We start from the raw sequence: 27311 nt of genomic DNA on the forward strand, positions 1-27311 counted from the left end.
TGTAAACAATGAAACAATTTACTCCTATTATCAATTTTGCTTCATTCTCTTGGTATTCTTTGTTGAAGAAGCAGCAATGCACTACTGGGAGCTAGCTGGGCACATCAGTAAGCCACTCACAAGAGGCATTTATGTGCAGCCACCAATCAGCAGCTAGCTCCCAGCTCCTGAGCCTACCTAGGTATGCCTTTCAACAAAGGATACCAAGAGAACATGAAATAAGTAAATGGGGAAGTTGTTTAAAATTGTATTCTCTATCTGAATCAGGAAAGAAAAATAAAGGATCTCATGTCCCTTCAATCCGAGAAGCTAAAGTGCATTCTGTGCATTGCAAACCCCTAACCCTCCTTATGTATATTTATCCCTAATCGTACACAGCAAAGGAAGGAAGATAAACAACATTCAAGTTGGTTTTCAAAGGGTGTGTCCTGGGGCTACAACACAGTGACAAAATGACACTTTTAAATGGGTTTAAACATGTATTTTCCACGCAGAGAATAATATCTGATACTAAGCTAAAGCATTTTCCTTTAATGCTCATTTAACATGGTTTTCTAGAGTATATCAAAAATATTTCCAGTTTACTTCTGCTATCAAATGTACTTCTTTCTGCTGTTTCATGAGAGCATACTTAGGCATGCTCAGGAGCAGTCATAGTTACAAACATTGTTGGAGACACATAGCAGAATATAACAATCTCTGCCGTATTCTTTATTATCTATATTGACCTGAATTCTGAAAATGCCAACCCTTTGGTAAAGTACACCTGGTGGTATTCTTATTTGTCCATTCCTCCCAACATTTTGTAATGAGGTATTAGGGACTCAGGAGGTTGAGTGGGAGGAGCATCACTGTATTGTGGGTGGGGCATGTTGACAGATGGGTAGTGGGTGGAATTGGGGGGTGTCAGGTTGGTCAGTGGGCGTGTCTGTGTGGTGCATGATTCATTAGAATAGAAGGCATCTCATAATAGTAATATATCTCAGTATTTACTAACAGTAGAATTGCTAGTCCATCAATTTATAACGAGACTAGAATGATGTGAAAACAGTATCCATTTATTGTACAAAAATTTAAGAGACACTTACAGTTTAATGTGCCTCACTGAGCCAGATGGGTGTGTCAGTGTCTATGGGCAGGGCTAACGGAAGTTCTGCAAATAGAGACATATGGCTGTTTCAAAGGGACAGAGCTCAGACATAGGGACTGTCCCTCTCAAATAGGTATAGGTCTAGGTTTCTCAAAAGCTGAGGGCAAGGCCATAACAATGCAACTGTCACCAAACCATAAAACATCTCTAATCCTTATTATCTGATTTCCAGGCTGAACTTGGGAAGGTTAAACAAAGATGCTACAAATTGCCAGGGGAGAATTTTGTCTACGGACTGAATACAGCCATCAAGGAAGGAGGTGTGGCTGAAGGTATGTCACATGACTGGATGCATATGTCTGTCACATGACCATTTGTATCTGTTACATGAATACATTTATTTGTCTGTTTTACATGACCAGATGTTTGTATCTGTCACATGACCAGATGTATGTGTTTGTCACCTGACTAGATTTACAGTATATGTCAGTCACATGACTGAACGTATGTATCTGTCACATGATCGCATGTATTGATGGCCAACGAGTTTCACAGATAGTTTTACATAATACTATGCTGAAAACAAGGAATTTCAAGTGGCAGTTATATGAAATACTTGAGAAAAACAAGGTTTGCAATCAGGGGCATAACTAAAATTTACTGGGCCCCAGGGCAAACAATGTGATGGGACCTCCATTTCTCCAACATTGGTGTGTCCGGTCCACGGCGTCATCCTTACTTGTGGGAATATCTCTTCCCCAACAGGAAATGACAAAGAGTCCCAGCAAAGCTGGCCATATAGTCCCTCCTAGGCTCCGCCCACCCCAGTCATTCTCTTTGCCGTTGCACAGGCAACATCTCCACGGAGATGGTTAAGAGTATGTGGTGTTTAGTTGTAGTTTTTTTTTTTTTTATTCTACTATCAAAAGTTTGTTATTTTAAAATAGTGCTGGTATGTACTATTTACTCTGAAACAGAAAAAGATGAAGATTTCTGTTTGTGAGAGGAAGATGATTTTAGCAGACAGTAACTAAAATCGATTGCTGTTTCCACATAGGACTGTTGAGATGAAGTAACTTCAGTTGGGGGAAACAGTTAGCAGACTTCTTCTGCTTAAGGTATGACTAGCCATATTTCTAACAAGACTGTGTAATGCTGGAAGGCTGTCATTTCCCCTCATGGGGACCGGTAAGCCATTTTCTTAGTCTCAAACAGAATAAAGGGCTTAATATGGGCTATAAAACTGGTAGACACTTTTATGGGCTAAATCGATTGCTTTATTTGGACATTTTATACATGTTTATGCTGATATTTCACACTTATAAACTTGGGGAACGTTTTTAACGTCAGGCACTATGTTAGACACCTTTTCCAGTCAGGAAGGGCCTTCCCAGTTGTAGGCTGAGCCTTATTTTTGCGCCATTACTGCGCAGTTGTTTTTTGAGAGCAAGACATGCAGATGCATGTGTGAGGACCTGAAAGTGGTTGGAAAAGTTCCTAGAAGGCATCATTTGGTATCGTATTCCCCTCTGGGCTTGGCAAAGTCACAGCAAAGGCTGTAGCTGGGACTGTATAGGGGTTAAATCTGTAACCGGTTCCGGTTTAGTTATTTTAAGGGTTAAAGCTCTGAAAATTGGTGTGCAATACTTTTAATGCTTTAAGACACTGTGGTGAAATTTTGGTAAATTTTGAACAATTCCTTCATGTTTTTTCGCATATTCAGTAATAAAGTGTGCTCTGTTTAAAATTTAAAGAGACAGTAACGGTTTTGTTTTAAAACGGTTTTTGTGCTTTATTGACAAGTTTAAGCCTGGTTAACATGTCTGTGCCTTCAGATAAGCTATGTTCTTTATGTATGAAAGCCAATGTGTCTCCCCCTTCAAAATTGTGTGATAATTGTGCCATAGCGTCCAAACAAAGTAAGGACAGTACTGCCACAGATAGTAAAGTTGCCCAAGATGATTCATCAGATGAAGGGAGTAGACATAGTTCTACATCATCTCCTTCTGTGTCTACGCCAGTTTTGCCCACGCAGGAGGCCCCTAGTACTTCTAGCGCGCCAATGCTTATTACCATGCAATAATTGACGGCTGTAATGGATAACTCTATAGCTAATATTTTATCCAAAATGCCTGCATATCAGAGAAAGCGCGATTGCTCTGTTTTAAACACTGAAGAGCAGGAGGGCGCTGATGATAATGTTTCTGTCATACCCTCACACCAATCTGAAGGGGCCATGAGGGAGGTTTTGTCAGATGGGGAAATTTCAGATTCAGAAAAAATTTCTCAACAGGCTGAACCTGATGTTGTGACATTTAAATTTAAATTAGAACATCTCCGCGCACTGCTTAAGGAGGTGTTATCTACTCTGGATGATTGTGACAACTTGGTCATTCCAGAAAAATTATGCAAGATGGACAAGTTCCTAGAGGTTCCGGTGCACCCCGACGCTTTTCCTATACCCAAGCGGGTGGCGGACATAGTGAATAAGGAGTGGGAGAAGCCCGGCATACCTTTTGTTCCCCCTCCTATATTTAAGAAATTATTTCCTATGGTCGACCCAAGAAAGGACTTATGGCAGACAGTCCCTAAGGTCGAGGGGGCAGTTTCTTCTTTAAACAAGCGCACTACTATTCCTATTGAGGATAGTTGTGCTTTCAAAGATCCTATGGATAAGAAATTGGAGGGTTTGCTTAAAAAGATTTTTGTACAGCAAGGTTACCTTCTACAACCCATTTCGTGCATTGTTCCTGTCACTACAGCAGCGTGGTTCTGGTTCGAGGAACTAGAAAAGTCGCTTAGTAGAGAGACTCCATATGAGGAGGTTATGGACAGAGTTCACGCACTTAAGTTGGCTAACTCTTTTGTTTTGGATGCCGCTTTGCAATTAGCTAGATAAGCGGCGAAAAATTCAGGGTTTGCAATTGTGGCGCGCAGAGCGCTTTGGCTAAAGTCTTGGTTAGCGGATGTATCATCCAAGACAAAATTGCTTAACATCCCTTTCAAGGGTAAAACTCTCTTTGGACCGGAATTGAAAGAGATTATCTCAGACATCACTGGGGGAAAGGGCCACGCCCTCCCACAAGATAGGCCTTTCAAGGCCAAGAATAAGTCTAATTTCCATTCCTTTCGTAATTTCAGGAAAGGACCGGCCTCTAATTCTGCATCCTCTACGCAAGAGGGTAATGCTTCACAGCCCAAGCCAGCCTGGAAACCGATGCAAGGCTGGGACAAGGGTAAGCAGACCAAGAAGCCTGCTACCGCTAACAAATCAGCATGAAGGAGTAGCCCCCGATCCGGGACCGGATCTAGTGGGGGGCAGACTCTCTCTCTTTGCCCAGGCTTGGGCAAGAGATGTTCAAGATCCCTGGGCGCTAGAAATAGTTTCTCAGGGTTATCTTCTGGAATTCAAGGAACTACCCCCAAGGGGAAGGTTCCACATGTCTCATCCTCAAACCAAATAAAGAGACAGGCGTTCTTACATTGTGTAGAAGACCTGTTAAAGATGGGAGTGATACACCCAGTTCCAATGACGGAACAAGGAATGGGATTTTACTCAAATCTGTTCGTAGTTCCCAAAAAAGAGGGAACCTTCAGACCAATTCTGGATTTAAAGATCCTAAACAAATTTCTCAGGGTACCATCGTTCAAAATGGAAACCATTCGAACGATTCTACCCACTATCCAGGAAGGTCAATTTATGACTACCGTGGATCTAAAGGATGCCTACCTACATATTCCTATCCACAAAGAACATCATCAGTTCCTAAGGTTCGCTTTTCTGGACAAACATTACCAGTTTGTGGCCCTTCCATTCGGATTAGCCACTGCTCCAAGGATTTTCACAAAGGTACTCGAGTCCCTTCTAGCGGTCCTAAGACCGAGGGGCATTGCAGTAGTACCATACTTGGACGACATTCTAATACAAGCGTCGTCTCTTTCAAAAGCAAAGGCTCATACAGACATCGTTCTGGCCTTTCTCAGATCTCACGGATGGAAGGTGAACACAGAAAAGAGTTCTCTGTCTCCGTCAACAAGAGTTCCCTTCTTGGGAACAATAATAGATTCCTTAGAAATGAGGATTTTCCTGACAGATGTCAGAAAGTCAAAGCTTTTAAGCGCTTGTCAAGTTCTCCATTCTGTTCCACGTCCTTCCATAGCTCAGTGCATGGAAGTAGTAGGGTTGATGGTTGCAGCAATGGACATAGTTCCTTTTGCGCAAATTCATCTAAGACCATTACAACTGTGCATGCTGAAACAGTGGAATGGGGACTATACAGACTTGTCTCCAGTAATTCAAGTAGATCAGAAGACCAGAGATTCACTCCGTTGGTGGCTAACCCTGGATCACCTATCCCAGGGAATGAGCTTCCGCAGACCAGAGTGGGTCATCGTCATGACCGACGCCAGTCTAGTGGGCTGGGGCACGGTCTGGGAATCCCTGAAAGCTCAGGGAATATGGTCTCGGGAAGAGTCTCTTCTCCCGATAAACATTCTGGAATTAAGAGCGATATTCAATGCTCTCAGGGCCTGGCCTCAGCTTGCAAAGGCCAGATTCATAAGATTCCAATCAGACAACATGACGACTGTTGCGTATATCAATCATCAGGGGGGAACAAGGAGTTCCCTGGCGATGAAAGAAGTGACCAAAATAATACAATGGGCGGAGGATCACTCCTGCCACCTATCTGCGATCCACATCCCAGGTGTGGAAAACTGGGAAGCGGATTATCTAAGTCGTCAGACATTCCATCCGGGGGAGTGGGAACTCCACCCGGAGATCTTTGCCCAGTTGACTCAATTATGGGGCATTCCAGACATGGATCTGATGGCGTCTCGTCAGAACTTCAAGGTTCCTTGCTACGGGTCCAGATCCAGGGATCCCAAGGCGACTCTAGTGGATCCACTAGTAGCGCCTTGGACCTTCAACCTAGCTTATGTGTTTCCACCGTTTCCTCTCATTCCCAGGCTGGTAGCCAGGATCAAACAGGAGAGGGCCTCGGTGATCTTGATAGCTCCTGCATGGCCACGCAGGACTTGGTATGCAGACCTGGTGAATATGTCATCGGTTCCACCATGGAAGCTACCTTTGAGACAGGACCTTCTTGTTCAGGGTCCATTCGAACATCCAAATCTGGTCTCCCTCCAGCTGACGGCTTGGAGATTGAACGCTTGATTCTATCAAAGCGTGGGTTTTCAGATTCTGTGATAGATACTCTGGTTCAAGCCAGAAAACCGGTAACTAGAAAGATTTACCATAAAATATGGAAAAGATATATCTGCTGGTGTGAATCCAAGGGATTCCCATGGAATAAGATAAAAATTCCTAAGATTCTTTCCTTTTTGCAAGAAGGTTTGGATAAAGGATTATCTGCGAGTTCTCTAAAGGGACAGATTTCTGCTTTATCTGTCTTACTACACAAACGACTGGCAGCTGTGCCAGATGTTCAAGCATTTGTTCAGGCTCTGGTTAGAATCAAGCCTGTTTACAGACCTTTGACTCCTCCCTGGAGTTTAAATCTAGTTCTTTCAGTTCTTCAAGGGGTTCCGTTTGAACCTTTACATTCCATAGATATTAAGTTGTTATCTTGGAAAGTTTTTTTTTTTTTTGCTATTTCTTCTGCTAGAAGAGTTTCAGAGTTATCTGCTCTGCAGTGTTCTCCGCCCTATCTGGTGTTCCATGCAGATAAGGTGGTTTTGCGTACTAAGCCTGGTTTTCTTCCAAAGGTTGTTTCCAACAAAAATATTAATCAGGAGATAGTTGTACCTTCTTTGTGTCCGAACCCAGTTTCAAAGAAGGAACGTTTGTTACACAATTTGGACGTAGTCCGTGCTTTAAAATTCAATTTAGAAGCTACAAAAGATTTCAGACAAACATCTTCTCTGTTTGTCGTCTATTCTGGTAAAAGGAGAGGTCAAAAAGCGACTTCTACCTCTCTTGCCTTTTGGCTTAAAAGCATCATCCGATTGGCTTACGAGACTGCCGGACGGCAGCCTCCTGAAAGAATCACAGCTCACTCCACTAGGGCTGTGGCTTCCACATGGGCCTTCAAGAACGAGGCTTCTGTTGATCAGATATGTAAGGCAGCGACTTGGTCTTCACTGCACACTTTTGCCAAATTTTACAAATTTGATACTTTTGCTTCTTCGGAGGCTATTTTTGGGAGAAAGGTTTTGCAAGCCGTGGTGCCTTCCGTTTAGGTAACCTGATTTGCTCCCTCCCTTCATCCGTGTCCTAAAGCTTTGGTATTGGTTCCCACAAGTAAGGATGACGCCGTGGACCGGACACACCAATGTTGGAGAAAACAGAATTTATGCTTACCTGATAAATTACTTTCTCCAACGGTGTGTCCGGTCCACGGCCCGCCCTGGTTTTTTAATCAGGTCTGATGAATTATTTTCTCTAACTACAGTCACCACGGTACCATATGGTTTCTCCTATATTTTTCCTCCTGTCCGTCGGTCGAATGACTGGGGTGGGCGGAGCCTAGGAGGGACTATATGGCCAGCTTTGCTAGGACTCTTTGCCATTTCCTGTTGGGGAAGAGATATTCCCACAAGTAAGGATGACGCCGTGGACCGGACACACCGTTGGAGAAAGTAATTTATCAGGTAAGCATAAATTCTGTTTTCTACAGAGCCCTTTCTGGCAGTTTACAGATAGCAGATGCAGAGTTAGCAGCCACATAGGGACCACTGCACATCACTAGGTCAGCCCTGATCATCAGACAATTAGACGGGATAGTGATGTCAGAAGTACAGGCACAATGCACACTGCTAAATCAGCCCTCATCAGACAATTAGACGGGATAGTGATGTCAGAATTACAGGCCCACTGCACACTGCTAAATCAGCCCTCATCAGACAATTAGACGGGATAGTGATGTCAGAAGTACAGGCCCACTGCACACTGCTAAATCAGCCCTCATCAGACAATTAGACGGGATAGTGATGTCAGAAGTACAGGCCCACTGCACACTGCTAAATCAGCCCTCATCAGACAATTAGACGGGATAGTGATGTCAGAAGTACAGGCCCACTGCACACTGCTAAATCAGCCCTCATCAGACAATTAGACGGGATAGTGATGTCAGAAGTACAGGCCCACTGCACACCGCTAAATCAGCCCTCATCAGACAATTAGACGGGATAGTGATGTCAGAAGTACAGGCCCACTGCACACCGCTAGATCAGCCCTCATCAGACAATTAGACGGGATAGTGATGTCAGAAGTACAGGCCCACTGCACACTGCTAAATCAGCCCTCATCAGACAATTAGACGGGATAGTGATGTCAGAAGTACAGGCCCACTGCACACTGCTAAATCAGCCCTCATCAGACAATTAGATGGGATAGTGATATCAGAAGTACAGGCCCACTGCACACTGCTAAATCAGCCCTAATCAGACAATTAGACGGGATAGTGATGTCAGAAGTACAGGCACACTGCTAAATCAGCCCTAATCAGACAATTAGACGGGATAGTGATATCAGAAGTACAGGCCCACTGCACACTGCTAAATCAGCCCTAATCAGACAATTAGACGGGATAGTGATGTCAGAAGTACAGGCCCACTGCACACTGCTAAATCAGCCCTAATCAGACAATTAGACGGGATAGTGATGTCAGAAGTACAGGCACACTGCTAAATCAGCCCTAATCAGACAATTAGACGGGATAGTGATATCAGAAGTACAGGCCCACTGCACACTGCTAAATCAGCCCTCATCAGACAATTAGACGGGATAGTGATGTCAGAAGTACAGGCTCACTGCACACTGCTAAATCAGCCCTCATCAGACAATTAGACAGGATAGTGATGTCAGAAGTACAGGCCCACTGCACACTGCTAAATCAGCCCTCATCAGACAATTAGACGGGATAGTGATGTCAGAAGTACAGGCCCACTGCACACTGCTAAATCAGCCCTCATCAGACAATTAGACGGGATAGTGATGTCAGAAGTACAGGCCCACTGCACACTGCTATATCAGCCCTCATCAGACAATTAGACGGGATAGTGATGTCAGAAGTACAGGCCCACTGCACACTGCTAAATCAGCCCTCATCAGACAATTAGACGGGATAGTGATATCAGAAGTACAGGCCCACTGCACACTGCTAAATCAGCCCTCATCAGACAATTAGACGGGATAGTGATGTCAGAAGTACAGGCCCACTGCACACTGCTATATCAGCCCTCATCAGACAATTAGACGGGATAGTGATGTCAGAAGTACAGGCACACTGCTAAATCAGCCCTCATCAGACAATTACACGGGATAGTGATGTCAGAAGTACAGGCCCACTGCACACTGCTATATCAGCCCTCATCAGACAATTAGACGGGATAGTGATGTCAGAAGTACAGGCCCACTGCACACTGCTAAATCAGCCCTCATCAGACAATTAGACAGGATAGTGATGTCAGAAGTACAGGCACACTGCTAAATCAGCCCTCATCAGACAATTACACGGGATAGTGATGTCAGAAGTACAGGCCCACTGCACACTGCTATATCAGCCCTCATCAGACAATTAGACGGGATAGTGATGTCAGAAGTACAGGCCCACTGCACACTGCTATATCAGCCCTCATCAGACAATTAGACGGGATAGTGATGTCAGAAGTACAGGCACACTGCTAAATCAGCCCTCATCAGACAATTAGACGGGATAGTGATGTCAGAAGTACAGGCCCACTGCACACTGCTAAATCAGCCCTCATCAGACAATTAGACGGGATAGTGATGTCAGAAGTACAGGCACACTGCTAAATCAGCCCTCATCAGACAATTAGACGGGATAGTGATGTCAGAAGTACAGGCACACTGCTAAATCAGCCCTAATCAGACAATTAGACAGGATAGTGATGTCAGAAGTACAGGCCCACTGCACACTGCTAAATCAGCCCTCATCAGACAATTAGATGGGATAGTGATGTCAGAAGTACAGGCACACTGCTAAATCAGCCCTAATCAGACAATTAGACAGGATAGTGATGTCAGAAGTACAGGCCCACTGCACACTGCTAAATCAGCCCTCATCAGACAATTAGACAGGATAGTGATGTCAGAAGTACAGGCACACTGCTAAATCAGCCCTCATCAGACAATTAGACGGGATAGTGATGTCAGAAGTACAGGCACACTGCTAAATCAGCCCTAATCAGACAATTAGACAGGATAGTGATGTCAGAAGTACAGGCCCACTGCACACTGCTAAATCAGCCCTCATCAGACAATTAGACGGGATAGTGATGTCAGAAGTACAGGCCCACTGCACACTGCTAAATCAGCCCTCATCAGACAATTAGACGGGATAGTGATGTCAGAAGTACAGGCCCACTGCACACTGCTATATCAGCCCTCATCAGACAATTAGACGGGATAGTGATGTCAGAAGTACAGGCCCACTGCACACTGCTAAATCAGCCCTCATCAGACAATTAGACGGGATAGTGATATCAGAAGTACAGGCCCACTGCACACTGCTAAATCAGCCCTCATCAGACAATTAGACGGGATAGTGATGTCAGAAGTACAGGCACACTGCTGAATCAGCCCTCATCAGACAATTACACGGGATAGTGATGTCAGAAGTACAGGCCCACTGCACACTGCTATATCAGCCCTCATCAGACAATTAGACGGGATAGTGATGTCAGAAGTACAGGCCCACTGCACACTGCTATATCAGCCCTCATCAGACAATTAGACGGGATAGTGATATCAGAAGTACAGGCCCACTGCACACTGCTAAATCAGCCCTCATCAGACAATTAGACGGGATAGTGATGTCAGAAGTACAGGCCCACTGCACACTGCTATATCAGCCCTCATCAGACAATTAGACGGGATAGTGATATCAGAAGTACAGGCCCACTGCACACTGCTAAATCAGCCCTCATCAGACAATTAGACGGGATAGTGATGTCAGAAGTACAGGCACACTGCTAAATCAGCCCTCATCAGACAATTAGCAGGGATAGTGATGTCAGAAGTACAGGCCCACTGCACACTGCTATATCAGCCCTCATCAGACAATTAGACGGGATAGTGATGTCAGAAGTACAGGCCCACTGCACACTGCTAAATCAGCCCTCATCAGACAATTAGACGGGATAGTGATATCAGAAGTACAGGCCCACTGCACACTGCTAAATCAGCCCTCATCAGACAATTAGACGGGATAGTGATGTCAGAAGTACAGGCACACTGCTAAATCAGCCCTCATCAGACAATTAGACGGGATAGTGATGTCAGAAGTACAGGCCCACTGCACACTGCTAAATCAGCCCTCATCAGACAATTAGACGTGATAGTGATGTCAGAAGTACAGGCTCACTGCACACTGCTAAATCAGCCCTCATCAGACAATTAGCAGGGATAGTGATGTCAGAAGTACAGGCCCACTGCACACTGCTAAATCAGCCCTCATCAGACAATTAGACAGGATAGTGATGTCAGAAGTACAGGCACACTGCTAAATCAGCCCTCATCAGACAATTACACGGGATAGTGATGTCAGAAGTACAGGCCCACTGCACACTGCTATATCAGCCCTCATCAGACAATTAGACGGGATAGTGATGTCAGAAGTACAGGCACACTGCTAAATCAGCCCTCATCAGACAATTACACGGGATAGTGATGTCAGAAGTACAGGCACACTGCTAAATCAGCCCTCATCAGACAATTAGACGGGATAGTGATGTCAGAAGTACAGGCCCACTGCACACTGCTATATCAGCCCTCATCAGACAATTAGACGGGATAGTGATGTCAGAAGTACAGGCCCACTGCACACTGCTATATCAGCCCTCATCAGACAATTAGACGGGATAGTGATGTCAGAAGTACAGGCCCACTGCACACTGCTATATCAGCCCTCATCAGACAATTAGACGGGATAGTGATGTCAGAAGTACAGGCCCACTGCACACTGCTATATCAGCCCTCATCAGACAATTAGACGGGATAGTGATGTCAGAAGTACAGGCCCACTGCACACTGCTAAATCAGCCCTCATCAGACAATTAGACAGGATAGTGATGTCAGAAGTACAGGCACACTGCTAAATCAGCCCTCATCAGACAATTACACGGGATAGTGATGTCAGAAGTACAGGCCCACTGCACACTGCTATATCAGCCCTCATCAGACAATTAGACGGGATAGTGATGTCAGAAGTACAGGCACACTGCTAAATCAGCCCTCATCAGACAATTACACGGGATAGTGATGTCAGAAGTACAGGCACACTGCTAAATCAGCCCTCATCAGACAATTAGACGGGATAGTGATGTCAGAAGTACAGGCCCACTGCACACTGCTATATCAGCCCTCATCAGACAATTAGACGGGATAGTGATGTCAGAAGTACAGGCCCACTGCACACTGCTAAATCAGCCCTCATCAGACAATTAGACGGGATAGTGATGTCAGAAGTACAGGCCCACTGCACACTGCTATATCAGCCCTCATCAGACAATTAGACGGGATAGTGATGTCAGAAGTACAGGCCCACTGCACACTGCTAAATCAGCCCTCATCAGACAATTAGACGGGATAGTGATGTCAGAAGTACAGGCCCACTGCACACTGCTAAACCAGCCCTCATCAGACAATTAGACGGGATAGTGATGTCAGAAGTACAGGCCCACTGCACACTGCTAAATCAGCCCTCATCAGACAATTAGACGGGATAGTGATGTCAGAAGTACAGGCCCACTGCACACTGCTAAATCAGCCCTCATCAGACAATTAGACGGGATAGTGATGTCAGAAGTACAGGCACACTGCTAAATCAGCCCTCATCAGACAATTAGACGGGATAGTGATGTCAGAAGTACAGGCTCACTGCACATATACACAGATGAGGATATGTGTATATGAGTATATGTACATGTGTATGAGTATGCGTGTACTAGGATGAGTATATGTGTATATGTACATGTGTATGAGTATGTGTGTACATGTGTGTATATGAGTATATGTACATATGTATGAGTATGTGTGTACGAGGATACATATGTGTGTATATGAGTATATGTACATATGTATGAGTCTGTGTGTACGAGGATGAGTATGTGTGTAGATGAGTATATGTACATATGTATGAGTATGTGTGTATATGAGTATATGTACATATGTATGAGTATGTGTGTACAAGTATGAGTATGTGTGTATATGAGTATATGTACATATGTATGAGTATGTGTGTATATGAGTATATGTACATGTGTATGAGTATGTGTGTATATGAGTATATGTACATGTGTATGAGTATGTGTGTATATGAGTATATATGTACATGTGTATGAGTATGTGTGTATATGAGTATATATGTACATGTGTATGAGTATGTGTGTATATGAGTATATGTACATATGTATGAGTATGTGTGTATATGAGTATATGTACATATGTATGAGTATGTGTGTACAAGGATGAGTATGTGTGTATGAGTATATGTACATGTGTATGAGTATGTGTGTATATAGGTATGTGTGTATATGAGTATATGTACATGTGTATGAGTATGTGTGTATATAGGTATATATGTACATGTGTATGAGTAAATGTGTATATAGGTATATATGTACATGTGTATGAGTATGTGTGTATATGAGTATATGTACATGTGTATGAGTATGTGTGTATATGAGTATATATGTACATGTGTATGAGTATGTGTGTATATGAGTATATGTACATGTGTATGAGTATGTGTGTATATGAGTATATATGTACATGTGTATGAGTATGTGTGTATATGAGTATATGTACATGTGTATGAGTATGTGTGTATATGAGTATATGTACATGTGTATGAGTATGTGTGTATATGAGTATATGTACATGTGTATGAGTATGTGTGTATATGAGTAGGAAAGAATTTTTCCTACAATACTTCATAAGAAAATGTTTTTAACATAACTTATCCATTAGCCATATCCATCTATTTTTAGCACTGTTAAAACTATCAAGTTATGAACCAACTATTTAAACTAACCCAATATTTCCTCTTTAGGGTTAGATTTACAAGCACAGTTGTAATTAACACTATTATTTAGTCTTTTTTATAGTTTCATAACAAATTATGTGAAATATATTATATATAATATCACATTAGCTAGGGGTTTCATATAGAATCCATAGCCAATAGAGTGCTATTTTTAGATACTTCTTCAACGTCCTAGAAATGTTATTAATCATTTTAACGAATAATCATGTCCTGTACATTGCTGTTGCTTTATAGTAAGTTACATAATAGTTGCTACACACAAGTGTGGCTTTATAGAGAGCTACATAATATTTTCTCCCTGCTAGTGACCATTTTAGTTCACTTTAACACAAGCAGATAAAGTCCATCACACTTTCATGTAACTATGCTATTTTTAAAATATAAAAAGAAATACATTGCTGTGGTTTTAAAGAGAGACGTACAAAGTCTTCTTTTTGCATGTGACCGTTTTGGTTCACTTTAACAAAAGCAGATAAAGTCCATCACACTTTCATGTAACTATGCTATTTTTAAAATATAAAAAGAAATACATTGCTGTGGTTTTAAAGAGAGACATACAAAGTCTTCTTTTTGCATGTGACCGTTTTGGTTCACTTTAACAAAAGCAGACAAAGTCTAACGTGTTTTCATATAACTGCCCCTTTTTTAAAAAAAAGGAAAAATATTTATCTATAAACACATACACTTTTATCTGTAGCTCTCTTTCACCAAGCTATTATTCTTCACTAATCATTAAGGCATATGTAAAAGCATTGCAACAATTTCAAAGTCAATCATTGGAAAATTGTTTGTTAACAAGTACTTTGTATTCAAATATCTGTTTAACATACCATCTGTTCAAGAGTGTACTCTGCTGCTCAGGACCATTAAACCGGCTGTGCACGATATCAGCAGTAAACCAATCTGAGAAAGTTCACATCTATCAAAAGGGTTAACAAGATACCCCTTCTGATTGGTCATCCACACCTTTATAAGGATCCTGACCAGCAGAGACCATTATCTCTGATGAAGCGCATGTGCCCATGCGCGAAACGCGTTAGATAGGAGCTTACCAAGTGTCTGATGATAAGCCTGCTCCTGAATAAAACTCTATTTCATCTACTTCAAGCCTCAGCATTCCTTTTTCCTCATTCATTTATATGAGTATATGTACATGAGTATGTGTGTATATGAGTATATGTACATGTGTATGAGTATGTGTGTATATGAGTATATGTACATGTGTATGAGTATGTGTGTATATGAGTATATGTACATGTGTATGAGTATGTGTGTATATGAGTATATGTACATGTGTATGAGTATGTGTGTATATGAGTATATGTACATGTGTATGAGTATGTGTGTATATGAGTATATGTACATATGTATGAGTATGTGTGTACGAGGATGAGTATGTGTGTATATAGGTATATGTACATGTGTATGAGTATGTGTGTACGAGGATGAGTATATGTGTTTGCAATGAAATAATATGGTATAAAACATTGATAAAGTAGATGAAATAAAAGTGTGCGCCGGCCTTTAATACTGTATCAAGTCACACTTGCTTGGATTCCCCCCAGCAATAGGTCACTGGCAGACTGTCGAGTCTCTGGCACGTCCAAGGAAGCTAGTGCCCAATTTCCAGGCCCTAAACCGTGAAGCAGTAAAATCGGGTTTGGTCACTTCTGCTGAGCACACTGCTTACCGCAACACTCACCATATCTGGCTTAAATTTCACGAGGGAGGTAAAAGGAATCTCAGAATGCAATTTCCCCCTGATATGACCTTTGGGATCAGCACAAGGTAAATGATGTGGTTTACATTGTTCAACATTTATATAACAGTCCATCTGTCCTGCAGATCATCTTATGTACAAGAAATTTACAGCAAGCAGAACTGTCTATGGCTCATGTATTGCAAATGTACACCCAGTGTGATAGTTTCCTGTAATATGTTGGCGCTATATAAATAAATGATAATAAATAAGAAAATGGAAGTGCAGAACACTGTTATATTCCACACAGCGATTGGCTGTACACTCTAGTAACCTATTTATAACTGTCCCTAATTGGCCACAGCAGAGAAGGTAACCTAAGTTACAACATGGCAGCTACCATTGTTTTATAGACACTTAAACTTTAAACTTATTTTGTCAATATTTAAACAACTAATGAATCTTTAAAAATACATCTACATGTTATTCACAGACTAATGTTTTTATTTGGTGTTTAATGTCCTTTTAAGGCTGTTGAAGTATTGCTAAGTTGTTTCAGTAAAACTTTGGCTAAAACAGGAAATACACTAACGCATATGGTACAATGTGACACAGTATATGTCCTGAGATAGTAATACACAGAACAATGATGATTCAATTCCTAGGTTTGAAAAGTAAACCAAAAATGCAAAACCAACAACTATTTTTTTCATATTTTCAGGGAAGGAAGAGGGCACAGAAGTCATCTTTTAAAAATAAATGTGCTAAAACCCAAACTGTTTATGACTTTATTACCAAATAACAATTTTACTTGTTTGCACCAGAGAATAACCCTTGCTTACATCTCTAGCCCTTTTTTTCTAGCCATAAACTAGATAGCTTTTTTTAGCCCCCTTGTGACAGCCACAAACCTGATTGCCTTTTCTCAGCCCCCTTGTGCCAGCCACAAAATAGAAAGCTTTCTTTTAGCCCCCTTGTGCCAGGCACAAAATAAAAAGCTTTCTTTTAGCCCCCTTGTGCCAGGCACAAAATAGAAAGCTTTCTTTTAGCCCCCTTGTGCCAGGCACAAAATAGAAAGCTTTCTTTTAGCCCCCTTGTCCACAAAGCATTGTGCCATCCACAAATCAGATAGCATTCTTTTACCCCCCTTGTGCCAGCCACAAACCAGATAGCATTCTTTTACCCCCCCTTGTTCCAGCCACAAACCAGATAGCATTCTTTTAGCTCCCTAGTGCCAGCCACAAACCAGATAGCCTTCTTTTAGCCCTCTTGTGCCATCCACAAACCAGATAGCCTTCTTTTAGCCCTTGTGTGCCATCCACAAACCAGATAGCATTCTTTTAGCCCTCTTGTGCCATCCACAAACCAGAAAGCATTCTTTTAGCCCTCTTGTGCCAAGCACAAAATAGAAAGCTTTCTTTTAGCCCCCTTGTGCCAGGCACAAAATAGAAAGCTTTCTTTTAGCCCCCTTGTACCAGCCACAAAATAGTAAGCTTTTTTAGCCCCCTTGACCACAAAGCATTGTGCCATCCACAATTCAGATAGCATTCTTTTACCCCCTTTGTGCCAGCCACAAACCAGATAGCATTCTTTTACCCCCCCCTTGTGCCAGCCACAAACCAGATAGCATTCTTTTAGCTCCCTAGTGCCAGCTACAAACCAGATAGCCTTCTTTTAGCCCTCTTGTGCCATCCACAAACCAGATAGCCTTCTTTTAGCCCTCGTGTGCCATCCACAAACCAGATAGCATTCTTTTAGCCCTCCTGTGCCATCCACAAACCAGATAGCCTTCTTTTAGCCCTCTTGTGCCAAGCACAAAATAGAAAGCTTTCTTTTAGCCCCCTTGTGCCAGGCACAAAATAGAAAGCTTTCTTTTAGCCCCCTTGTGCCAGCCACAAAATAGAAAGCTTTCTTTTAGCCCCTTTGTGCCAAGCACAAAATAGAAAGCTTTCTTTTAGCCCCCTTGTGCTAGGCACAAAATAGAGAGCTTTCTTTTAGCCCCCTTGTGCCAGCCACAAAATAGTAAGCTTTTTTAGCCCCCTTGACCACAAAGCATTGTGCCATCCACAAATCAGATAGCATTCTTTTACCCCCCCCTTGTGCCAGCCACAAACCAGATAGCATTCTTTTACCCCCCCCCTTGTGCCAGCCACAAACCAGATAGCATTCTTTAGCTCCCTAGTGCCATCCACAAACCAGATAGCATTCTTTTAGCCCTCTTGTGCCATCCACAAACCAGATAGCCTTCTGTTGCCCTCTTGTGCCATCCACAAACCAGATAGCCTTCTTTTAGCCCTCTTGTGCCAGCCTCAAAATAGATAGTTCTTTTTTAGCCCCCTTATGTCATCAGCAAAACAAAATTAATTATTAAACCACCCCAACAACAGTGTTGCCCTAATATTCTAGGTATGCTAGCTCTAAACAATAGTCATACCAGTTTATTTACAGGTAAGATTCTGACTAAGTGAATTTGCCCAGTGCTGGCTTTGCTCAAAATAGGCTTATTCACATTGTTTAGGATATTTATGTAAAGTTGTTATTAAAGTGACAGTAAAGTCAAAACTAACCAGGCTGATAGGAGCATAGGAGTGGTCACGTGCCTTTAACTTTCTATGGCAGCAGTGTTTGCAACTATGTATAACATTGCTGCAAAGACTACTGCCAGATGGCTTAAGACATGTGCACGCTCCTAAGCTAATTTAGGATTACTCTTTAACAAATTATACCAAGTGCACTAAGCAAAACTGATAATAAAAGTGCACTGAAAAGCTGTATCATGCCCTATAAAACCCATTTCACTTTCATTTTGGCTTTACTTTTTAACGTAAATGCATTTTAAAGTATTTGACACGAGTTCTGGAAGTTTGCTGGCCAAGTAGAGTAAATTAATGGTGCTGCCTATTTATTCCTGTACATAGCATGCTAGGACATTACAATAATAATACAGGGACAGGTCACCTAAATGGTAGGTGATGCATAACCCATTGGGGTTCTAAAAGCTCAGAGACGCTGGAGACAGGAGAGGTATCTATTTGCAAAATGCATCTCACCATGACAAAGCTAACTTTGTATTTCCCTGCAGTGTCTCAAACTGATCACACACCATCACATGTGTAACCCCTGCTCTTGTAAAGAGCCAAAGTGATCCCCCAGCCAAATATGAACAGAGTTTATCTGATGGCAAGCGCATTAGCAGAGAGCCTAGGAAGGCTGCCTGTTGCTGCTAAGAGGAAAGAAAATAGATGCAATGGATTTCAGCAGCAAAATGACCTTGTTAACCCTGTGGCTTAGAGAATATGTCGCTGGTACCACCGAGAACCAGGTGTGAGCAGTTAATGCCTGAGCACAAATGGCTCTTTAAATGCCGACAGCAGGAGTTACAGCAAGCACAAAACTAAATAGGGAACACTAGGTGTGAAGCAGAGCAAGGCTAGGACCCCGGTAATGTCTAGTGCTAAATGGGTTTTATCTGCAAAGGAAAACACAGGGAAAAAAACCTTCACAAATCAGATGATGGGGCCGCAATCAGTGTTTCCTCTAAGGCCAGTTTTGTGAGCGGCTCAGCAGTGAAACGGTTAAGGGAACCACACCTTGCAGTCTGCATTGTGTAGTATTTGTGAATTGCTCTAATTAACGGTTTCACTGCTGGGCTGATCACAAAACTGGTCTTAGAGGGAACATAATGGGTTTAAATGTTTCAGGGTTTCTTAGACCAGGGTGCCCATACATAATTGAGATGGCATCTGTTTGTCAGTGTGGTCTACGTATGCACGTGCAAAGCATGAAAAAATCTGAGCGTGCACGTGAAATCCATCACTTTTTAACGCAGGGAATAATATTCTTCTTTTTTCTTCTGTGTGCAAAACACCCTCTTTAAAACTGAGCCATAGTATCACTAGTGCTGTCTGAGAGGCAGATGGGAAATTACAGGGCAGAACTTTCTATAATCAATTTCATAAATATGCCTACTTATAATTGGCTGATTAGGCATAGTGACATGGTTAGGGTACCTACTTGAGAATGGCTAATTAAGTTTAAAGATTTTGTTACTATGCCTACTTTTGATTGACTGATTAGATTTAATGACATTGTTAGGGTAACTACTTGTGATTTGTTGATTAGGCTTAGTGACATCATTAGATTATCCTCTTGTGATTGTCAGTTTAGTTTTAGTGACATCATTTGCAAGTTTAATTGTAATTAACAGATAAAGTCTCAAAAAATGATAAAATATTATGCAATGTGGTGAAAAGAAGCGTTACTCTAAGCATATCTGGGGTTATGCTGCTGTTGTGGGTGACACTTTCAGGAATAGGAGAGGATATATATATATATATATATATATATATATACACACATACACAAAACGTATATACACATACATATATACACAAACATATACATACACACACAAAACATATATACACACACACATATACATACACGCACAAAACATATATACACATACATATATACACACACACACATACACAAAACATATACATACACACACAAAACATATATACACATACATATATACACACACACATATACATACACGCACAAAACATATATACACATACATATATACACACACACATACACAAAACGTATATACACATACATACATACACACACACACAAACCATATATACACATACATACATATACACACACACAAACCATATATACACATACATACATATACACACACACAAACCATATATACACATACATACATACACACACACAAACCATATATACACATACATACATACACACACATATACATACACACAAAACATATATACACACACATATACACACACACACACAAAACATACATACATACATATACATACGAAACATATATACACATACATACATAACAACAAAAATTTTGGTCACTTTGGTAGCACTCCCACAATATGTGTGTTAAGTTTAAACAGTCCTTTTGTGGTGTGCGTAACCAAAAAACCCTTCTGTCACATACATACATACATATACATACACACACACACAAACCATATATACACATACATACATACACACACACACACAAACCATATATACACATACATACATATACACACACACAAACCATATATACACATACATACATACACACACATATACATACACACACAAACCATATATACACATACATACATACACACACACAAACCATATATACACATACATACACACACATATACACACACACACAAACCATATATACACATACATACATACACACACACAAACCATATATACACATACATACATACACACACATACACACACAAAACATACATACATACATATACATACGAAACATATATACACATACATACATATACATACACACACAAAACATATACACATACATACATATACACACACACACAAAAAACATATACACATATATATATATATATATATATATATACATACATACATACATACATACATACATACACACAAACAAAAGCACTAGAGGTACAAATCCCTAAAATTCAGAAATCCAGACTTTTCCTATTACCATTACAAAAATGTACTATATTTCTCGCCAGTAATGCACAATCTTCTCTGCCGGTTTGGTTTTTGAGTCAAATACAAATGCTAGTCTATATTTATTTAAAGCAACAGATATTACCTATCTGGTTACAGCACTGTACTATCTTTCTGATTGTGCTATGTATGGATAGTAAAATATTACTTAAATCTCTAGATTGTAATAGGGCCCTCAATTCCTCCTGTATGTGTTTGTAAATGTTGTCCTGTCTCTTATAAGTTTTATATCATTGTTTTAGTTAAATTAATTGTATCCATGGACAGCGCTGCGGAATATGTTGGCGCTTCATAAATAAAGTATAATAATAATATTGTTGTTCACACTTGGTCCCAGCCCTTCTCCAAACTGTCACATTTTACAGATGCAAATATATAAATATTCCATAATCCAAACTATTGCCAAATGCAAACCTTTTCCAGCCCCACGCAGTTTTGTACTTGTATTTCAATATGAAAATAAAAAAATCTTCTGCATGAAAAGGTTAAGTTAAAGTTGTTTGAATGATTATCGAAATAAGATTTTTGTTTCTGCACAACTAATAACCTCATTGCCTGATATGGACAAGCCCTATATCTCTATTCGTGTACAGGGACACTCCTACTTAAAAACAAGATACATTTTATTTAGTACAGAAATATCCATTTTTCAAAAAACAAACTACAATACATTTATACCTTTTTTATAAAGGCTACAAGAAATAAAGTAGTCTTTATGTCCCTTTAACAATATATATGAAGAATGATCATCCATTTCTATTATGGATGTTGTTCATTTAACTTATTTTCTAAATAAATAAAATGTCTGAATATTAGATAAAATGGGATTATGTAACTTCAGTTTAAGGCTTCTGCTGCTGTCATTGTCCCTTATGTCCCAGCCAGTGTCACGTTGTGACTGCAGGAACCTAGCAGAGTTGCCGCCATATAAATGAGGTACAGAGCAAATGGCCAGAGATTAGAAATTAGTAGCCAGCTTTGTGTGTATTTCACCTGATAGCAAATGTGACTCGGATATGCAAATTGAATGGATTTTAAAATGGTATTTAATGAGAATTTTCATAGCAGGCATTAACATTAATTGCATCCAAATGAAAATGTTACATTACTTTCCTGTTAGCCGCAAACGCCCGAGCCATAAAGCTTTATCTTTATCAGGCCGGAGCCTCTGAGATGTGACAGCGCAGTCTTGCAAATTGCAGGCAAAGAGGCATTTTATGGATCAAATATATCCCCCAAGCAGACTGAAATCAACATCCTTTTTGCTTTATTTTGTAGTAAGTGGAGGTTAAATGTCTACTGCAGAGATTTGGCTGGCATTCAGCAGTTTTAGTGCAAAGTGTTCTCGCGAACTGAAAGGCAAAACAGGGCAGCACTTAAGTAAAGGGACCAAAACACTTAAAGAAAAGTGCTGGTTCTGAACCATTAAAAAGAACTCTTCTTATAGTGTATCCCTGGATGCGGTTTGTAACGATTTACTTAAGAAATATCCATCCCATCTTCTGTACGTCTGTACCAAGTTCTAGGCTTTATTAGTTGGGGCACTGGGCAGGCAACAAAATGGCACTACCTTGCATATTCATAGCAGCTTACACCTGTAAGGTTTGGGTTGCATCTGATATCCCCTGGATTTGCCATTGGTCTGTTCTATATTCCCTCCCATCAGGGTAAAGCCAGCAGTGCACGCAGCCCAACATTTAACCCGCATCCTGTTTTCCCATGTGGGAATGAGGTTTTATTTTCACACCCAGAAAATAAATATGTTCTGCTGGCTTTTTCAACCATTTACTCTCGCTCTAACTTCTTTACGCACTTAATTCCATTCCCCCAAAACATAGTGACGTTCATCCCTAGTGCTTTGGATGTTACATAACTATTTACAGTATTGGGAGCCATATATGGACCATTGGAGTGATATTGATTGCCAAGAAAACATTCATAGTCCTTAAAGATGATGACAAAGTGTGTTACCCATCAGCATACGGTTATTACATACGACTGGAGCATTTGCGCTAAACACTTATGTGTGGATTTGTATATATTGTGATATTTCTTTATTAATTCACATAGCAACTGTGAATGAAAATACAAAATGCGTAAGTAGACCAACATCAGTATTTTAGCAACATGTGTGTTATCTAAGGGTTTACAGTAAATTTATTTTATTTAGAAAATAATTAGCTTAGTGAGTTTCATAACTTGACTGGTGGAAAAACTCTCTGGTGAAGGTAAAATGCCCTTTCCTCTAGCCTTGTACCGCTAGTAGGGAGCTGCTCAGCACTTTTACCAAGGAAACTGCATCATGTAACAAGAGGTGACCCCTTAAGAAAAAGGTTAGCATATTGTATGTTCCCCTGAACAGTAGAGTCTGTAAGGAGCGCTGGTTGAGAGTCTTGGGAAGCGAGGCAAAAAGTTCAACAAGTTTGGGGTCAATCTGGAGAAGCCCTGTAAATGGGAATGTGAGGAGGGGACAAGAGAGGAGGAGGTCACGAGCAGAGCAAAAGGGACAGGAGGTAGATTATCTGAGATATAGAAGGCAGTAGTGTTATGGAGGGCCGGGAATGTTTGAGTCAGGATTTGTGTGTTTTATTCTAGAGGTTAGAAAAAGCCAGTGAATGGATTGGCAGAGAGGTGCAGCAGATGATGTGTGACGTGTAAAGAAGATCAGCCTGACAGGGGCATTCATTATGTAAAAACATAGACGGCAGCTAGAGAGACCAGAGAGGATGGAGTTGCAATAGTCAAGGTGGGAGATGATGAGAGAGTGGGTTAATTAATATTATTAACAGTTATAGAAAGTTACCCAAAATGTTTCTTTCATGACAGATAGAACATACAATTTTAAACAACTTTCCAATTTATTTATATTATCTAATTTGCTTCATTCTCTTTGTATCCTATGTTGAAGAAGCAGCAATGCATTACTGGGAGCTAGCTGAACACATTGGGTGAGCCAATAACATTTGGCATATATGTGCAGCCACCAATCAGCAGCACCTTAGCCTACCTAGGTATTCTTTTTAACAAAGGATACCAAGAGAACAAAACAAAAGAGATAATAGAAGTAATTTGGAAAGTTGTTAAAAAAATCACAAACTCTATCTAAATATTGACAGAAAAAAAAATTGGGTTTCATGTCCCTTTAACGGTAGAGAGAGGAAATCCAGGATGAAGTTAGTGACCCGATTAGCAAGGAAGGGTATCGGTGTAATGCAGAGAGAGATATAGAAATGATACAGAAGCCCGGGGGACTTTATTAAGGATTCTAAGGATGAGCTTTGTGGTACCCCAGCAGAATGAGTTAAAGGGGCAGAAGATGTGTCATATTTGGATACTCTAATGATTAGGCTATTAGCAATCTAGCTTTGCAAAAAGGAAATCACAGATTTAAAAATAAATAACCGTACACGACTCACTTAGCATAGGGTCATGTGACGTTTCATTTAAGGCTTTAATTTGTTCTACAAATGTCCCTCGGTGACTTTACCCATCTGCCGCCTAATAGTGCCCTATATAATTTGTCTTATGGGTTTCCTCGTTCCCAGTGCTCTGTATTATTATGTTTTATATAGAACATCCCCGTGTGCTTATGGAAATGACTGGCGTAAAACCATTCATAACAGTAACACGTCCCCTGTGTTGTCTGAAAAGGTTCTAATCGGATCCCTATCTACTGTGCAGATATATATTCCTCATAAAGCACCTCTCCCTGTTCATCATCATTATTGTTTGCATATTCTCAGAGTAATACTGTAGTGTATTTTATTTGTGCTGCAAGATTTCTCCAGCCACAGCTCTGTTTTATTATTATTATTATCGGTTATTTGTAGAGCGCCAACAGATTCCGCAGCGCTGTGTTACTGATTGTGTTCCAGTCGTTTTCCTATTTTAAAAGGTGCATGGGAGTGAGAATTAGACTTTGATAGAAACATTGATTTTGACAGCAGATAAGAAACATAGGCCCAGCAAGTCTGCCCGATATTTCCTAAAATGTATCTAGTTCGTAGGATAGCCTTATGCATATCCCAGGCAGTAATTAGTATGTAGGAGGTCTTAGGCTTATCCCAGTCATTAATTAGTACGTAAGATAGCCTTATGCTTATCCCAGGCAGTAACTAGTATGTAGGAGGTCTTATGCTTATCCCAGTCATTAATTAGTACGTAGGATAGTCTTATGCTTATCCCAGGCATTAATTAGTATGTAGGATAGCCTTATGCTTATCCCAGTCATTAATTAGTATGTAGGATAGCCTTATGCTTATCCCAGGCATTAATTAGTATGTAGGATAGCCTTATGCTTATCCCAGTCATTAATTAGTATGTAAGATAGCCTTATGCTTATCCCAGGCAGTAACTAGTATGTAGGAGGTCTTATGCTTATCCCAGGCATTAATTAGTACATAGGATAGCCTTATGCTTATCCCAGGCATTAATTAGTATGTAGGTTAGCCTTATGCTTATCCCAGGCATTAATTAGTATGTAGGATAGCCTTATGCTTATCCCAGGCATTAATTAGTATGTAGGATATCCTTATGCTTATCCCAGGCATTAATTAATATATAGGATAGCATTATGCTTATCCCAGTCATTAAATAGTATGTAATATAGCCTTATGCTTACCCTAGGCATTAATTAGTATATAGGATAGCCTTATGCTTATCCCAGGCATTAAATGATATGTAGTATAGCCTTATGCTTACCACAGGCATTAATTAGTATGTAGGATAGCCTTATGCTTATCCAAGGCATTAATTAGTTTTTAGGATAACCTTATGCTTATCCCAGGCATTAATATGTAGGAGGCCTTTTGCTTATCCCATGCATTAATTAGTATGTAGGATAGTCTTATGCTTATCCCAGGTATTAGTTAGTACGTAGGATAGCCTTATGCTTATCCCAGGCAGTAATTAGTATGTAGGATAGCCTTATGCTTATCCCAGGCATAAATTAGTATGTAGGATAGCCTAATGCTTATACCAGTTATTAATTAGTTCGTAGGATAGCCTTATGCTTATACCAGACATTAATTAGTACATAGGATAGCCTTATGCTTATCCCAGGTCTTAATTAGTATGTAGGATAGTTTATGCTTATCCCAGGCATTAATTAGTATGTAGGATAGCCTATGCTTATCCCAGGCATTAATTAGTATGTAGGATAGCCTTATGCTTATCCCAGGCATTAATTAGTATGTAGGATAGCCTTTTGCTTATCCCAGGCATTAATTAGTATGTAGGATAGCCTATGCTTATCCCAGGCATTAATTAGTATGTAGGATAGCCTATGCTTATCCCAGGCATTAATTAGCATGTAGGATAGCCTTATGCTTATCCCAGGCATTAATTAGTATGTAGGATAGCCTATGCTTATCCCAGGCATTAATTAGTATGTAGGATAGCCTATGCTTATCCCAGGCATTAATTAGTATGTAGGATAGCCTATGCTTATCCCAGGCATTAATTAGTATGTAGGATAGCCTATGCTTATCCCAGGCATTAATTAGTATGTAGGAATCACAGAGATAAAAACTTTATTAGTATAACAGTGTTGGTTGTGCAAAACTGGTGAATGGGTAATAAAGGGATTATCTATCTTTTTAAACAATACACATTTTCAAGTAGACTTTCCCTTTAATTTTGACTTTTATGCCCCTTTGAGTATGTTGATTGGCTATAAAACTAGCGTGTAACAAGCTTGGCGCAATATGTCACTGCAAGACACCTTCCCACTGGAGTGATACAGGTCACTCCTGGCACTTCCTTGGTTAGCGGTTTAAGCCAATGACCAGACACTAACCTTCCCACAGGAGTGATACAGGTCACTCCTGGCACTTCCTTGGGTAGCGGGCACAGCCAATGACCAGACACTAACCTTCCCACAGGAGTGATACAGGTCACTCCTGGCACTTCCTTGGGTAGC

The 27311-nt window shown here is 40.7% G+C and overlaps 1 protein-coding gene across 1 annotated transcript in view; it reads left to right on the forward strand.

Moving 5' to 3' along the window:
* CFAP77 (cilia and flagella associated protein 77) overlaps nucleotides 1-27311 on the forward strand; it is a 252190-nt gene that overhangs the window by 134709 nt on the left and 90170 nt on the right. The window contains exons 3-4 of the mRNA XM_053695883.1: nucleotides 1323-1422; nucleotides 15687-15909. Of these exons, the coding sequence (XP_053551858.1) occupies nucleotides 1323-1422; nucleotides 15687-15909 (323 nt within the window). The remainder of the gene's footprint in view (nucleotides 1-1322; nucleotides 1423-15686; nucleotides 15910-27311) is intronic.

Source organism: Bombina bombina, chromosome 12, assembly GCF_027579735.1.
Source record: "Bombina bombina isolate aBomBom1 chromosome 12, aBomBom1.pri, whole genome shotgun sequence".
Classification (NCBI taxonomy): Eukaryota; Metazoa; Chordata; class Amphibia; order Anura; family Bombinatoridae; genus Bombina; species Bombina bombina.